Genomic DNA, 17025 nt, shown 5'->3' with positions numbered 1-17025 from the left:
GAAGAAGTAGAGTACTTCCAATTTGCTCATGATGGAAATTCGGCCATTTAGATCATGCCTAGAATACGCAACTGTATTCTGGGTCCCACTAAGGTCTTCAGTCATAAAAGTGTTCCTTATCTTTCAAAATTTGCAAGACAAAGAGACACTAGAAGAAAAGGGAACACATCCTTCATGAATATCACTGCTGATGTGAAAAGGACTTCATGGAGGCGTCTCTGCTGGTGTCCGGGCTCTGAGCAGTCCTATATCTCATCGTGAGACCTCCACAAGAGGCATCCTCAGGAGTCTTAGGCTGTCCCTCCACCCTCAGTTCTCACATACACCCCCACCCCCACCGCACAAGTGAATGTGACTCAGTAACCACACATTTGAGGAAAACATATGTATAAATTTACTATTCACTTAGGGGTAGCTAGATAAAATTGCAGGCATAATGACAAAAAGAAAATAATCAACTTTGCAGTGCTCAGCTTCAGACCCAAGCCTATAAAGGAAAGGAGGGACTCTGTAGCCTCAGGGACCAGGAAAGTAACGAGAATAAACACAACAGGCCAGGTGAGAGAGTGTAAGGCTTGCCCAGAGGGCGAACCTCTACTGAGCTCCAATGATTGTCCTATTTTGAAAAATGCAGCTCAGAATTGCCACACCTTCTGATTCTTCAAGAAAAGTTGGAAATTCTGATTTTTATGTGAAACCTCTTGATTCTTAGAGGGTGGTTCAATTTTCTTGAAAATACTAGGTGAGCTAAATCGAGCTGACAGTCCACCAGTTTTCCATTCTGCTGTACAGATGGTGAATGGCATGTCCCCCGACCATGGCACAACACCACTCTCCAGCCACCATCTGCCATTGCAACAGAGGCCTCCACAATGGGTGCCTCTGCTTTACTCTACGCACATGGTGGGACTCCCAAGCCCTGGAGAACAACTAACTATATAGGGAAAAGTGAAAGGCTCAGCTAAGCCACCCAGGGATAGCAGCAGATTGGTCCTTGTGACCACCTGCTGGCCTAAAGGACTAAATGGCCGACTGCTCCTGCAAGAAGCCTTCTGGACCTGGGAGGCTTTTATCTGGCTCAGAAGCCAGGGCTGCCTCTCGAAGGACTTCCAAGTGCTCCTCAGCAGCTGACAGCGACTGGTCAATCCAATCCAGGCCTCCAGTCAGATGGCAGGCATTTCTGGTCACCAGCACCAGATGACTGACAGACAGGAGCAAGGCAGTCGTCCTAGGAAAACAACAACAGGATCAGTTTCCTAAGAAATGAGGAACTTCACACAAAATTCCAAATGGACACACTCTAGACTAGTGTTCCCTGAGAGGCTGGTGGGTATGGAATTGAATGGTTCCATGCTTAGACGGATTTGGGAATGGCTGGGTTAAACAAGGTTAACTGGAGCCTATCGCAGAGCCTTTGATGTACCTGATTATATCGTCCCTACAGTTAAACACCATGTCCCTGAATGCACCCTTTCTATTTCCAAAACCCTAGCAAGTTAAGGGAAGGGAACAATGAGAGCAAGCCTGGGCTGGAAAGTCCAGATACATATTATCTTGAAGGACTCCGGCTTTCTCTCTGGGAACTAGGGTGTTAGTGTTATCTGTAGAAAGCTACTTTCTTGCAGGTACACAAGGATAGTTGCTCCTTGAGATGCTGGTCACACGAGCAAACTAAGCAAGCTCTCACTGATGATGTCACTGCTTCTGCAGCCCAACAGATAAAACCCTTCTGTCAGTGGTGACTGGCACAGAACTGAAGGCACTACAGAAAGGGTATGTGTCACTCATCCATGGGTGGACACTGGACAAAAGATCATGAGGAGGTGCTGCATGGCAAAGCACCATGAGGGACCAAGGTGCTACCTGTCAGCCTGAACTACTGAACTCTTCTGGGACAGTCTCTGACCTCGTGTGAGCTTTCCCCAGGAAACCACATGTCTCCCATCCTGTCTCTGGGCACTTTCTTTGAACTGCCTGCAACCTCCCCACTTCCCTGGCTGTGGACAAGACACTGATAGAGTTCCAGGAGGAGATGATGATGTGCTGTGTCTCACAGACACTGAAGAGCGTAGAAGCCGCTCTCTGCAGCACACCTATGAACATCTCCCAGAAAATCATTTTCTGAAACAGTACAGATCCAGTCAATTGCATGACCACATTTTCCAAGAGCCATCCACCTAAAGACAGGATATATATACCCCAACCTTGAGCATCCCTTATTGATCACCAATCAATAAGGCCCAGTTCTCACCCAAACTCTTAAAAAAATAATAAAGTAACTGAAAATCAAATTGAGGAGTTTTTTTAGTATTGAAAGATTCCCTGTGAAACACCTTTTATATAGCAAGTGTGCCTGCTGCATTTAGGAATCTGTTGTAGAGTACTAATCCATGGACAAATCTGGACTGCAGCAGGATTGGGGCAGAGAAAGCTGAAGTATCACAGTGTACTGCCTGCCCCACAACCTCACATGAGCACCCAGGAAATAGTTTATAAATCAAAAGAGGAAACAATTTTTTTAAATGTGTCTTACATCCGGTATAGGAGCATACAATTTCATAAGGCTACATCCACTGTGTATACAGGGAAAGGTCAGACAAGAAGGGTTTCTTCCCAGTGGAAGGCGTGCACCCTTGCAGTTGACCTGTCACCTCTGCTCCCACGGCTCCATTCAACCAGGCCCCACAGGGCAGCACTCCCAGCTAGGCGTGTCTGCTCCTGGGGTCCAAAGATCAGAGGGAGCAAAAGGGGTGAAGGGAGGGAAGGCCAGGTGGAATTCAGCCCAGCTGGATGTTTAATCATGAAAATTCCAAACCCAAGACTGGCTCTTTCTCTCCAGGGTTTCAGGAAGAGGACTGTGTCTATCACCCAGCCAGCTTCAGGTCCGCTTGGCTGACCATTTGCATGGAAGTGAATGTACCCAAAGCTGGGTGTGGCCTTGGGAACCCAGCAGAACAGCCCTCTCTAAACAACCCAACCAGCCAACCTCACAGACCTGATATAGAGTTGAACCTCAGTGAGAAATGCTGAACCGGTCCCCCACCCCTCTCACCGTGCATCCAGGAGCTTGGGGTCCAGCGGAGGGTACATGGACTTCACGACATCGTCCACTCTGAGGGGAGGCAAAAGTGTCTATTTTCAATATTTCACTTTATTTCCTTGTCTCCTCTCCTATCTTCTAATATTCCAGACCCATGCAGCAGTTCTTTCTCTACTGCCTCTGCATTCTCGTATCTCCTAACATCAGGAGGGAGTGGAATTAGGGAGCATTCCACTTCCCAAAGAGCCTATGTTTGCAGTATTTTAACTTTCACAACCATTTATTACTTTTGCATTTGGGGCAGGGTGTGGGAGATATGGCTTAAGGCAATTACACACAACACTGAGGAAAAAAAGTCACAAGCTTAATTTGAGTTCCAACTGCCCCATTGCTTTTCTTTTAACACATAGTATAGTTCACAGCTAACTTTTTCTAAATCAAGTTCTGATTTGTGGGGTGCAAGAGTTTGCTCCAAATCTTTGCTCATGAACCACTTGATAGCCAGGAAGGAAAAATAAAGACATTCCATTTGATTTCTAAATGTACTTGAGAAAAGACTGGGATCTGAGGGGCTGGTGAAGAAGCACAGAAACATGGCCCCTTCCCTTGTAATGACCAGAACAGAAGCTGCTCTCCTTGAAATCATTCACCATCCAAACACCATGGAATAAACAGAGCAGGAAAGATAATGGGGACGAAAATCAGCCAGAAGGAAGTGTGATGGCAAAAAGACAAAGCCTGACCCTGACTCAATTACAGCAGGAAACATCACAGAGTAGTCCAGGGGCTCTGCAGGACAGCCATGGGCACGGGGCAGGCCCACCCTCCTGGCAATGCCACAGCCTCATTTTGGCACACGGCTAACCCTCTCACCCTCAGAAATCTCCATGTCCCCTTCCTCTGCCAGCCCCTCCTGAAAGGCAGCCTTATAACCTGTGTCACAGAACAGTCCAGCCCCCTGAGTAGCATAAAGTATGAGGAAGGATCCAGCAGATATGAGCAATGCAGTCCCTAAAAATAATGGGTGACCAGCAGGAATGTCTGTCTGGTGCTTTCCCAGAGACGGGTGAGAGTTTTAAGGCCAGGGCTGACCAAGGCTGATACATGTGGCCACTCCCACTGAGGCAACTCCGGAGAAAGCCCAGAACTTTCTGACCCAAGTCCCTCCCTGGATCACCTCCTTTCTGCTTTCTCAACTCAGGACTCCTTGGACAGAGCTTAAATACACCAAGTCATGCATCCCTCAGAAGACCTCACAGGGTGTCCACCCAGAGGGCACAGTTATTGGGTTTTTTTGTTTTGTTTGTTTCTGAGACAAGGTCTCTCAGTTCTTGACCTTGCAAATAGGTTGGCCTTGAACTTTTGATCAGGCTGGAATTACAAGTATAGCTAGCATCAAAAGTGAGTGCCCTGCATACCATCCCCGGTCGCCACTCCCAGCTTCTTACTTGGCTAATTTTGAGAAAGGTAAAGGGCTGGTTCCTTGTGATTTACCGGAGGTCATGGCAACAAGAATGCAAGGCCCCTGGAACTCAAGGAATGGCCAACTGACAAAGTTGGATCATTTCCACATACCAGCCACCAGATGGCAACACAAACTTAGTGCAGCCCTTTGCTCTGAGAAGGACTTTCTTTTTTCTTTGCAAAAGAGAACCCAAATGAGGGGGCGTAGTTGTTGACTGCAGTCTGCTGCTTGCCTCCCACATGGGATTTTGCAGACTGCCTGGAATCTGGGAGATCTGAATGCTGTGGGTCACCTCCCACCCCGTCCTGGAGGTTGCTGGCTGGGCTGTGGATCCTGCAGTGAGGCCCACTATGGCAAGGAAGGGGTCCCCAGTGCAGACACGGGTTGGACACAGGGCATGGCCAGGAGGTCACTGGAGACAGAGGTGTAGGTACCAGTGGGAAATGCGCTTGCTGGCTTCAGCGGCACCTGGGAGGATGGAGTAGCAAGAGAGGGAGCCAGAGAAGCCACCATGCAGAACAGGCTGTGGTGACCAGTCTCACTGGAGCTGCTGAAAAGGGCTGTCAGTCAGCCAGGCATGCTGGGGATGGTGATCAGAGGCAATCATCTTAGCATGGGAGTCCCCATTTCTAAACCTCCTAGCTGCCAGGTAAATATCTGGATGCAGGTCACTGAAGTTGCTTACCTACAGCTTCTCAGAGCCTGGCCCTGCCTACCTCAGCTTCTCTCAGGAAGTACGAGAACTTCAAGGCCACTGACTCACCTGGGGCTGATCCGCTTGGCCACCACAATGATGTCGCTGACACTGGCGGAAGTCTTCATCTTGGCCCCAGAGCCCATCGTCATGGCAACAAGTTTTTCCGTCAAAGTGTGACAGATCTAATGTGGCAGGGAGGAGAGAAGTGACAAGGAGTGGCTGGGCACCCTCAAGGACTTCTACCACTCCCACGACAAAACAAATATGCCCCCACCCTTGGGTGCCACCACACAGCTGGCCCCCTCCCCTAGTGACTGAGTGAAAAGTACAAACAAGAGAGGAGATGGGTGGTGGAGAAGAACCTCAGACCAAGGGGGTGCTTTAGCTCAGAGGAGTCTAAGCTGAAATAATCCCCCTAAGAAAAATCATGTGCTCTCATTTCACCTTTTCGCTTAGGAGGAAAAAGCCTACTTTGTCTTTCTATTCCTTCATCTCATGCTTTAGTCTTCCAAAAGGATAATATCTCTAGCGAAGCGCCTGCACAAACAGAGCAGGACAAAAGGCAATTGTTCCCTTTAAGCACATTCTCCAATCAGGGTGCTGAATTCAACAGTTTTCGAGGGCGATGTGTTATTTGCATGTTTGTCAAGATGATGACAGAAGCTTAGAAGAAGCAGGGGAAAGTCAAATCCATGACACAGGGCTGTTTTCATCACCCACCCTCAGTGCCAGTCACCCCCAAAGCTCAGTTCCCCCCATGCTCCCCCAGGTTAGGGCCAGATAGGTCTCCATCCCTGCAAAGAAGTTCGGTTGTCTGCCTTGGATTCAGGACTGGAAAATAAAGAGGAAAAGAAGCCCAAGGGCCCCATGGAAAGGGAGCCCAGTCCTCTCCCTTGAACTCCCACCACAGGGATTCAAGGGCAGGTGACCAAGCAAAGGGAAGGACTAGAAGCCCTTTCCTTGCACCTGGGATCCCCAGGGAATACCCTGGATTCCAATCTAATAAGACTTCTTCCAGCCAATGCATCTCCTACCACAGGTGCCATTCATCCTCCTCCTCTGGTAGGGTGAGGGCAAGGGACAAGCCCCGTCCCGGGACACAAGCTGGGAGAAGGAAAGTGGAGTATGGCTTCAGTGCTCCACGCATCATGCCTACCTGTCCATACCTGCGACCCTGTCTCCACCGACAGTCTCATACACCCGAGCTTCCCAGAATCACACAGTAAGCCCAGACTCGGAGGCAACGGCTTCCTGCTAGGCTTTCTTTGTCCCAAAAGAGACAGCCAAAGAAGAGGTGGGATAAAGCACTTTTTAATATCTTGTACTGAATGACACTGGAGAAAAGACAAAGTTGTCTCTTCCGAAATCTCAAATAATTACTATACAAAAAGATAAGGGATAAGGTTACTGAAGTGAAGAAACTCACATTTGCAATTGGCCAAATATTTGAGTAGTATTATTATTATATCAGGTAGGATAGTATCAGACAAGAATTGGAAAACAAATGCTGAAACTATAAAAATTACCCAAAATGAAAACAGGGTACAATCTTCCAAAGAGTTCAGATACTCAAAGGAAAAAGTCAAGCTGGGCTATAACTTTGTGGTCGAGGGCTTCCCTTGAGAGCACCAGCCCTTGGGTTCCATTCCCAGCACCACAAAAAAATAAAAAATAAAATAAAATAAAAAGAAAAGAAGAAAGTCTTCCTCCAAGTTGAAGAATTCATGATTTGGAAATTTTTTTTTTTTTTTTAGTACCAGGGATTAAACCCAGGGGTGCTTAACCACTGAGCCACATCCCGAGTCTGTTTCATTTTTTTTTCTTTTGAGACAGGGCCTCGCTAAATTGCTGAGGCTATTGAACTTGGAATCTTTCTGCTTTATCCTCCAAGATGCTGGGATTACAGGTGTTTGCCACTGCTCCTGGCATGATTTGGATTTTTAAACACTGATGGTCCATTTGACTGACTACTGTCACAGCCGAATTCAGCTAGTGAAGACTTTCTAATAACTGAAATCCACATTCAGAAGAGCACCTGCTGTATAGGCTGGAGTTTTCTGTTAACAAAAGTGTGTGCTCAGAGAGGGGTCCAAACCCGCTTCCTCTTGGCAGCTGTGTGGCCTTGGGTGCATGGCTTTCCCCTAGGTTGGTGAAAGCTTGCCTTGACCCAGCCTGTCTTCCCCACTGTGTTAAGAGGACCAGATGAAATAAAACCTACCAGGGCCTTGAGAACCCTCAAGCAAACCAGGCTGAACAGGCAAGAGCGGAAATGCCAAGTGTAGGGTAAAGGAAGGCCCCTTGCAGGGGGTCAGTGCACTTCCTGAGGTCATTTTCAACTATCTGAGCCGAGCCTAGGTGCACCGGTGACTGCCCTTGATGTCACAGGAAAATTGGGAGTATTACCTTCAGGATGGCAATGCAGTGGGACATGAGACCCCTGGGGAGACAAGAAAAAGATGTCATTGCTCATCTAGACAGCACACCTCCCCTCCAGCTATCACCTCCATCCCTCACCCACACTGACCAGAGGACACAGGGGGACTCCACTTGAGAGCAGATACCTCAGTGTTAAAGTGGACAAGCCCCTAGTCCTTCCCTTCCACCCTCCAGTCCTCTGCTAGCTCTACTGACCACCTATCAAGGCATGCTTTTCTAACTCTGCCCTTGGGCGGACTCTTCCCTCTGCCCAAGTCCGTCCCCTTGGGCTTAGCCTGGTGAGCTCCTTCCCATCCTTGGACTCCAATCAAAAGGCGCCCCTCTGTGGCACCCTTCATGAAAGCCATGGGGGCCCCCCACTGCAGGCAAACCTAGACACCGCCTCCTCTGTGTGCCCACTGCACCACCTGTGGAGGTCACCTTTAGTTTCTATGATAAGGAGTCTATATTCAGTACGACTCCATCTCCTGCCACTTTAACACCGCAGAACGGACGTGGTGCTCTGCACAGGATGCCCCATGAACAAGTGCCCAGTGAACGGATGACTCAAGGGATACAGGAAAGAAATAGCACATCTTCTCAAACCTCAGAGGTTCATGCTGGGTAGAGAGCTCCTGAGGGGTGCTGAGGACACAAGCTTCATCCCTGAAGCCTGACTGTCAAATTCATGGCACCCCAAGGATAACCTGAGCACCTGGGGGTGACTTTATGACACTCTTTGCCCCACATCTAAAGGCCTGAGCATTCAGGTCTACAAAATGGGAGGAGGGAGCAAGGACAGACACTCTATTCTGATTTCCCCTGATGTCAAGGGCAGGGCAAGAGTAGCCAGTGGCAGAGTGTCCAGGGGACTACAGGGAAGCAAAGGTCCCAGGGCCTTACGAGGCATCTTCAATCCAGTCTTCATTCTCCAGAATGGCCTCGATGTGGGGGTTGGTGATGACGACATCATCCAGCTCTAACTCAGAGGGCTCAGACTGGGTCTCCATGGCTCCGATGAGGTCCACGATGGGCCTGGAAGGGAAAGCCCCATTACAGTCATGAGGGTGACTATTCATGACTCTCACTGAAGTCCACTGCTACCGTCTGGCTCTTGAATGTTCTCCAAAGGCCCATATGTTAAAGGCTTGGTCCCCAGGGTGGTGCTATTGGGAAACAGTGGACCTCAAAGAAGTGGGGTCTAGTGGGAGGTCCTCAGGTCATTGGGACTGTGGGACCATGGCCCCTCCCTTTTTATCCTTTGCTTCCTGGCCATGAGGTGAGAAGATGGTTCTGCCACATACTCCCCACCATTGTCACCTGGCCAGCCTCACAGAGGTCTGAAAAGCAATGGGTCCATCGCATCATGGACTAGAACCTCTAAACTCATGAGCCAAAATAACCCTTTTCTCTTTATAAGTTGAATATCTCAGTTATTTTGTTACAGTGATGGGAAACTGATCAATACATCCATATACCTATTCAAAGAATGAAGGGAGTTGATAAGTTAGAGTAGAACCCTTTTATCCTGGATCCAAACCCAACCCTAAAGGAAACACAGCTGAGGATAGAGCATATGGCTAAACAGTGAGTCCGGGGGTCAGGCCAGGGACACCTAAATACAAATGGACAGAACAGGATGAGCTACTGAGAGAAAGAATAGAGCTATAATCATATGATTACGAAGATGTATTAGGGCTACTCCTTCAGGACTAAATAATATTCTTTCATTGCTCACTTCCCCTTCAAGCCTATACTGCACAGACAGGCAAAGTCCCTATTACACAAGCCCACCTGCATCCCCTACTAGGTCTGCAGAATCACTCTTGGGGACCTCCTGGGCTCGCCCCCAAGCTCTACTCTCTTCACGTTATCCTGGAAAAATGGGAGAAGTAGAAACACCTCCTCCTTAATAACAGGGTTCTTTAAAACCCAAGACACCATAGCATTCTTTGCAATAGCAGAGCTTCCCTAGGTCATGTAAATGGGCACTTAAAAATTATTAACCACTCAACACAAAAGCTGATAGAATTAAGATAAAGGGGAAACAGAAACTAAGGCTTAGTTGCCATGGTCCCTTAAGGATGTGTCAATTAAAACACCCCTAAACTGAAAGTTGGATCTTCCTTACAAAATCCATTTCACATAAAATGCATCATGATGAAATCTGCTATGCAAAGAGAGAAACAGGCTTGTGCTAGGATTTCACAGTAGGAAGCATCTGTTACTTAGTTGTGTGGCTAAGTGTGGACATGTGATCTCTGTTCCCAGTGGTCTGGTTAGAAAGGGATTTGATTTGTCCCACTGCTGAGATGACCAGTTTTGTATAGATGGCTTTGCCTTTATGCTAGGTGAACATGTTCAGTGACTTTTTCAATGGCTCAGTGAACAGTGAAAGATGTGGCTCAGGATGTTGAGGGCTTAAGGAATATTCTTAAGCTCTGAGGTCTTTATTGGGAAGGACAGCCTGCAATTTAAGAGAGCAAACATTGAGCCAGAGTGGCCCAGCACCAAGCTACTTCTATTCCTCTCTTCTTTCTTTGTGGTAGCCCCTCTCTCCTCCTTCCCCTCCATGACCCACTCACTTGGAGTCATATCGCTGCAGCAGATCTCGGGGCCGGCAGTAACGCTGCCTGCACACTACCACCAAGGCCGCAAAGGAAGCCAGAAAGATGGTAGCTAGCACCCCTATGGCAACAATCACCACCGTCTCCATGCTTCTGGGTAGCTCCTGACGCAGTCCCACTCACATCCTCCACGCAGGCTGATGCTTGAGAGAACACCAGGTCAGGGAAGACCTAGTGAAGAAGGCAGAAAGAGAAGGCGACGGCTGAGTCTCACCTGTTGGAAGTGGCAAAAGGGAAGGGGGTGGGGCTAGGCTTCCCCAGCCCACCTGCACAGACCTGAAGGCCTGAAGAAACCCAAAATGCATTCTATGACATGCCCAAATTTACCTTTCCCTTTATTAAGATTTTGCTTCCCAAGTGGACCAGGATGGGTTGTTTGTTTTGGTACTGAGGATTGATCCCAGGGGCATTTTACCACCGAGTTACATCCCTACTCATTTTTATTTTTTATTTTGAGACAGGGTCTCACTGAGTTGCTAAGACTAGCCTCGAACTTGTGATCCCCCTGCCTCAGCCACCAAGCTGCCAGCAGGCATGTACCACCATGCTTAGCCAGGATGGATTTTAAACCTGAGACAAAAGGAAACACGTTAGCCATTATTTTTACCTCTATAAAAAAAAAAAAAAAAAAAATGTGCATGAAAGAATAGCCACTAAAGCAGAGGAAAGGTGAGATGTATTTACTGAGGATCTCCTCTACGCCAGGCACTTTGTATGTGTTTACTCATCCAATAACCTTATGAGGGAGGCATTGGTATCCCTACTTTATAAGTGGGGAAACTGAGGTTCAGGGAATTTGCCCACATAGTCAGAAAGCAGAAAGTGAAATGGACATTCCCCTTCCTTTCTCTAAGGAGGAAAGAAGACTGTAGAAACTCTGGAAAGGGTTCTGATTATTTTCAGTGCTGGAAATGTACAAGTGGTGTAAAAGTATTCATTGCTATTGCCTGTTTTCATTCAGGAGGCTCTTTCATGTCTACAGTTATGCATGGCTTAACAAGAGGGATGTGTTCTGAGATTTTATCTTTGTGCAAGCACCATAGAATGTATTTACACAAACTAAGACAGCTAGTGATATAATCTTATGGAACCACCTTTGTGCTTAGGAATCCATCATTTAGTGAAGTGTAGTACACAGGGCATGACTATCTTTTAAACTCCTAGGCCAAAGCAACAAGGGCATCTCATAGAAGTACCCGTTTCACTTAAACACCTACAAAAAGTGGTGCTCTAATTTAGGAGTCTCTGTGACCCCAGGATGCAGCATGTCTTCTATCTGCGCTTGTCTATGCTTTATGTCTTAGAAGATCCAAATGCTCCTGGTTGACATTCAGTAAGTATATACTGATCATCTGTAATGCATCAAGCACTGGACTGGATTCTGAAGATTGGAGATTAAAACAGGCCAAAGAGCTGCTGGGAAAGGTGAGAAAGTAGAAAAACCATTTCAACTCCATGTGCCTGGGCTATGGGTGGAAGCTCAGAGAAAAGAGAGTGGCTGCATATACATAATACTTTTCTGGAAAAGCCTTCTCTACAGGAACAAATGACGCTTGAGCTGGGTTTTGAAGGATGAACAGGAGTTTGCCGGGAAGAAGGTGGGACCTTAGCTAATCTAAAGTGCAAAGGAGGCCTTCTCCACCGCTGCTCTCTTAGAGAAGTCTCTTTCATCTCTTTTTCTCTGATTGTGTGAGGGAAGGGGTGCATCTCAGGGTCTGCACAGCTTTTCTAGGTATGTGATTCTGTGTCGTGTCCCTCCAACCTCCATTAGCTCTTCTTTCCCCTCCTCTTATCTCTCGGTCTTCATCTCTGTCTGCCTGTTTTCCTCTCCACCCACCTTCTCCGGGTTTCCTTCCTTCTCTCTCGCCTGCCCCCGGGCCTCCAAGAGCTTCTGGGTCTCCTCTCTGTGTGTCGGGAGTTTGTTTCTCTGTGTGCAAGAGGCTGGCCCTCTGTCGTCTCAGTGCCTAGTCTGTGCGGGCGTTTCTTTGTGTGCTTTTCTTTCTCCGTGCATTCTGTTTCGGTGAGCTGCCCGCCCGCCCGCTTCCCCTCCACTTGGTTCTAAACCCACGAAGTTAAACAGCCCCCAGACCCTCTCTTTCCCTACCCGGCCACCTCCAACTCCCACCTCAACGCCCCGGAGGTGGGACCCCCGACAGGCACGGAGCGCGTGGCGCTGGGCTCGGGCCGCAGTCGGGCGCGCAGTTCCAACTTTCCTGCTCAACTTGTGCGCCCGGCGGGACCGGGACAAAGAGGCGCGGCGCCCCTCCCCCCGGCCGCAGCCGCCCGCGCCCCCGCCGCGCGCAGCCCCCTGCCGACCCCGGGGGGCTCCCCGCGGGACCCTCCCGCGGCCCGCCCGGCGAGGGAGCCCCGGCACGCGCGCCTCACCCACCTGCGGCTGCGGCTCCGGGCGCGCCCGGTGGCTCCGCGCCCAGCCGATGGCGAAGTCCGGGCGCCGGCCCGCGGGCGGCCCCTGCAGCGGGGCATGCCGGGAAGCCGCGGGCGGCGGAGGGACCCAGATGCCCTCCCCCGGCGGCGCATCCAAATCCCCCGCTGCCAGGCGCCGCCGTCCCCGCCAGGCCCCCAGGCGGCCCGGGGGTTGGGGCGGCCGCAGCCCGGGCTGCTGGGAGGCAGACACTAGCGATCCCACGAAGCTTCCTGGTGCGCCGCCGGAGGCCCGGTCCGGGGCAGATGGAGGCAGGGTCCCTGCCCCCCGCGCCCACCGGGTCCTCCAGGGGAGGTTAGGGAGAACCCACCGTTTCCACGGTGTGACTGGTCACTGATTGAGGCTTTTCTCTCGGCACACTGACTAAAACCACTCACTCACCGAGGGCAACTTGTTTTTCTATGCTTTGGTTCCTTCCTCCGCTTGTATGCATCTCAGTTGGTATCAGGGTCAGTGACACAGAATGTGCTGTGCATTGAAGAGTGCCTGATCCAGGAGAGATAATGAATCAGCCTGATACAGGCAGGACAGTGACAAGAAGACCTGCCCCAAGCCTGGACTCTAGCTGGCAGTCCTGCCCTGATCCCACACTACTCCATCGCACCGTAATGGTGGACTGCCTCATTCGTAAGGACTCAGCCCCATCCGGGTAGCAGTCATCCCTTGGTCACCTTTCAGGCCTGAAGATGTTGACAACGAATGATACAGGTTGTACTTGGAAAGTTAGAGGCCCCCATGGGCCCTGGAAGCAGGGTGAGTGCTGTTTGGGCAGGGATTTCCAGAGTCCAGGGTACCAGAAGCATGACAGAAGACATGGGCTCCAGATGGCAGTATCTCTGACCCGCCTAAGAACAAGGCAGAGCCAGAGTAGCCGAAGGCAAGGACAGGTTCCTAGTGTCCAGGTCTAAGGTCAGTACCAATGACAAGTACCAAAGCTGCAGATTAGTTCCCAGGCAGCTTGTTGCAACATCTGCAAATCTGTAGCCTCCAGGCCACACCCAGCCCTTGGTGGTACTTCTTCCACTCATGGTTTTTAAAACTCAAATTCATTGTCAACGTTTTTGAAAATGGAGAAATTCACTTACAATTCTAGGTTTCCAGCTTCTCTGAAAAATTTATCAAGTCTCCCAAAACACAATCCACATTCCACCAGGAGTAAGAGAGGAGCTTCCGCCATCCCGTGCTTGCTCTCAGACCCACGGCCATCGTCACTGCCCATATAACTTAAGCACATTCATTCACACCCTTTTTGCTAGGTGCCTGGTCCTGTGGGCAGCTGGGTTTCCCCACCATTGGTGCTCAGGGAAGAGAAGGCTGAAGGGTTTTCAGGAGAAAACTACTGAACCTGACTTCTGTGTAGGGAAAATTAGTCTACTTCAAAACAGCAAATGTTGGAAAGAGTGACTGGGGACAGTAAGTGTCTCCATTTCCAGGAGATTCTCTGAGATGAACTGTTTCTAGTTGTCTAGGGTGGTTAGACGCTTGATGACTTTAAGGGATGAAGCCAAACCACATTATCTTTCGTGGCCTCTTTCATGTCTGGGACTCCATCACTGTATAAGAGGTGTAAAAGGAACCTTTAGCCCTGAGGAGTTTATAACACAAGTAGAAAAGATGTGTAACACTAAAAATCAAATTATATAAATAAGTGAATAATAGCTCAGCTGCTGCCTGGAGCTGACAGTATCCGTGCCCCAACAAACCACCCACTGCCCAGCTGCCAGAACAGGGTTGTACAGAGGTTATACAAAGTTTGTTCCAGGTGCCCTTTTCTAACCAACTGTTTCCCATGTTCTAGCAGCTCCTATAATCCCAGTCCCCTTGAAGTCTCTCTGGATTAATCTTGATTTTCTTACTTGTACAACAGGAACTAACTGTCCCACATGGACGGGGACTTGTGGACAGAACAGGGTGCCCACAGAATCCTCAGGAAATGGAAGACACAAATTAAAAAATGTGAAGGCTCCAGGGGCTGAGTGTCACTGCCCTAAAATGATTCTGACCCCCTTTCCAACATTATCCCTTCATTCCAGATTCCAAGTGCTGGGTAGGACCTGACCCTTCCTGCTTCCACAGTGGGAGGTAAGGTACAGGCCCTGTCCTGCCTGAAAATATAGCTGCATGCAAGGTAGCTACCGTCAAATAGGAAAGAGGATAGTTGCCAGACTGCTCCCCAAAATACCCCTACATATGGCCTCTTATTGCCAAATCTAAACATCAAACTGTAGGGCAAAGGTCCCCAAATCCAGAGCTGAACCCGGTGATTAGGGAGAAGCCAAAAGATTGAAAATGGTGCAGATCATGAGAAGAGGGAAGAGGCTGGACTCCTGGACAGTGGGTGCAAGTTTGTGCTTCATCCAGGCAAGGAGTGGACATTTATGGGCACCTACTATGTATGTATTGGACATTGATTAAACATCTGGTTCTTATGTCTTTTGATCCTCTCACCAACCTTGAGAAATCAGTATGATTATGTTTACAAGAGACAAAATAGCCTCCAAGAGGTAAGGCAACTTGCCAGCTATCCAGAGTAGGACGGGGAGTGGAATTCAACATCCCCTGGTACCACAGCCCAGACCACCAAGCCAGGAACCTGATAGCTCTTCCAACAATGTGGGTATTGGAACAGGGCAGGTTGTCAGCTGCAAGAGAGAGAGCCACTCTACCCTCGATACACACTCCATCCTCAAAAATGCACTTACTCTGGTCCCGGGCGGGAGCCTGAAGTAAGTCCACTTTACGAGTCCCACCTCAAAATCCTTTTGCTTTGTTTTTTCTTCTGGTAGTTGCCACATCTCTGTCTCGGTGTCCAGTGACCAGGGAAGGGAAAGGAGGAGTTACCATTGAATTGGTACCAAGTTTCAGTTTGGAAAGATTAAAGAGAGTCCTGGAGATGGATAGTGGTAACGTTTGCAAACAATGTGGAGGTCTAAGTGTCAGTGAACTGTATATTTAAAAGTGGTTTTAATGGTAAAGTATGTTTTGCATAATCTTTCACAATTAAAAAGAAATGTTTGTTATAGGATGATATAGAAAAAAAAATGGGACCTCCTCAGTGTTTCTCAAACATGTTAATCTCAGCCCACATCAGGTCTTGGCTGTGCCATCTGCCTGGAATCCTGACCCTGTTATCCCATGACTTCCTCCCTCCCTCTGCAGAGATGTCAGCTCAAGTCACCACCAAGGAGCCCTCTGGAGCACCTTCCCATCCCTCATGCTTCCTAGGCCTGGGCACTTATTACTACCTGACATTACCCTATGTACTTGTTCACTGTTTGTCCCCTTTCAGAATCTAAAGTCTATAAGGGCAAGGACTTTACTGTCTTGTTCTCTGCTGACCTCCAGTATCGAGAACAGTCCCTGGCACTTAGCATGTGATCTGTAAGCACTTGGGAAAGGAATGAAAATAAAGCTGAGCCACCTGCACCTGTCATTCTACAGTGGAGGAAGGAACTCTAGACCCTCTCCCAGCCCTGGAGGCCTGCTGGGTGTGGCAGGAGGCGGGAAGCACTGGGAAACTCTCAGAGAGGGAAAGGCACCAGCATAGGAAAGAGCAGGAAGGTTGACCTGAATTAAAGGATCCTGATTCTAAACCCCCGATTTGACTCTGAGTTCATGCTTGTTTTAAGTGTTCAGGGCCCTTTTATGGACTAGTGAATAGTTCTCAAGGAAAGCGATGTCAGCTAGGGAAGGGTTTGTGGATACACAGATCAGAGCTTCTCTGAGCTATGGGCGTGGAACCCTCGCAGGAGCTGAAAGCCAGCAAACATTCACAACTGCTAGGGCTGCCTGGAGCCAGGGGGCAGACCAGGAAGCAGTGAGAAAGAAGTCCAGAGGAGGACTGGGAGCTAGCAGCACAGGTCTGAGCCAGGATTCCCAGGGGCATACAGGCCAAATTTGCATTTCCTCTTAGTTAAGGCAGCTGAACCAAAGGACATAAAGACCCTCAACAGGGATTTCCCCAGGGGACATTAGAGCATGGGGGCGCTGGAGAGGGAATATGCTATGGGCAAAGATATCTAAAATCTTCAAAATATTTTCCAAAAGTGCCCTACAGAGATTGTACAGTCTTCCTCTGCATTTTAGTATTTTATCACATCCCTCTTTAAAGCAAATGGAAATCTCTCTTACTTTAATTTTTTTGGGAATGATGGGTAGATTTGCATAAGGGAAAACAGCACCCCACATTCTACTTAATGCAGCTGAAGTTAGTTTAAGGATGGATTTTTAATGCTCTAAATAAAGTTATTTGTATCTCTGACTTTAAATTTGACCCATCAGCATCTCCTCCCTTTAATGTTTCAGCAGAATCATATTCATTTATAATCACTGTCATTT

General features: G+C 48.8%; 1 protein-coding gene across 2 annotated transcripts; it reads right to left on the bottom strand.

Moving 5' to 3' along the window:
• Window positions 1-376: 376 nt before the first annotated feature.
• Window positions 377-12764, bottom strand: TMEM98 (transmembrane protein 98). Of its 2 annotated transcripts, none has more exons than XM_079131234.1 (7): window positions 12630-12764; window positions 10203-10453; window positions 8521-8652; window positions 7606-7639; window positions 5269-5384; window positions 3053-3112; window positions 377-1228 (listed from the first exon to the last, which is right to left on the bottom strand). In XM_079131234.1, the coding sequence occupies exons 2-7, from the start codon at window positions 10331-10333 to the stop codon at window positions 1021-1023; spliced, it is 681 nt and encodes a 226-aa protein (XP_078987360.1). In that variant the 5' UTR covers window positions 10334-10453; window positions 12630-12764; the 3' UTR covers window positions 377-1020. The 2 variants fall into 2 exon arrangements, with proteins under 2 accessions (XP_078987360.1, XP_078987361.1); XM_079131235.1 differs by having other exon boundaries at window positions 10203-10415; window positions 12634-12721.
• Window positions 12765-17025: the final 4261 nt, after the last annotated feature.

This window comes from Sciurus vulgaris (genome assembly GCF_902686455.1).
Source record: "Sciurus vulgaris genome assembly, chromosome: 3".
NCBI lineage: Eukaryota > Metazoa > Chordata > Mammalia > Rodentia > Sciuridae > Sciurus > Sciurus vulgaris.
Note: the sequence above shows the minus strand (reverse complement) of the source record. Positions and strands in the feature narration are given on the sequence as shown.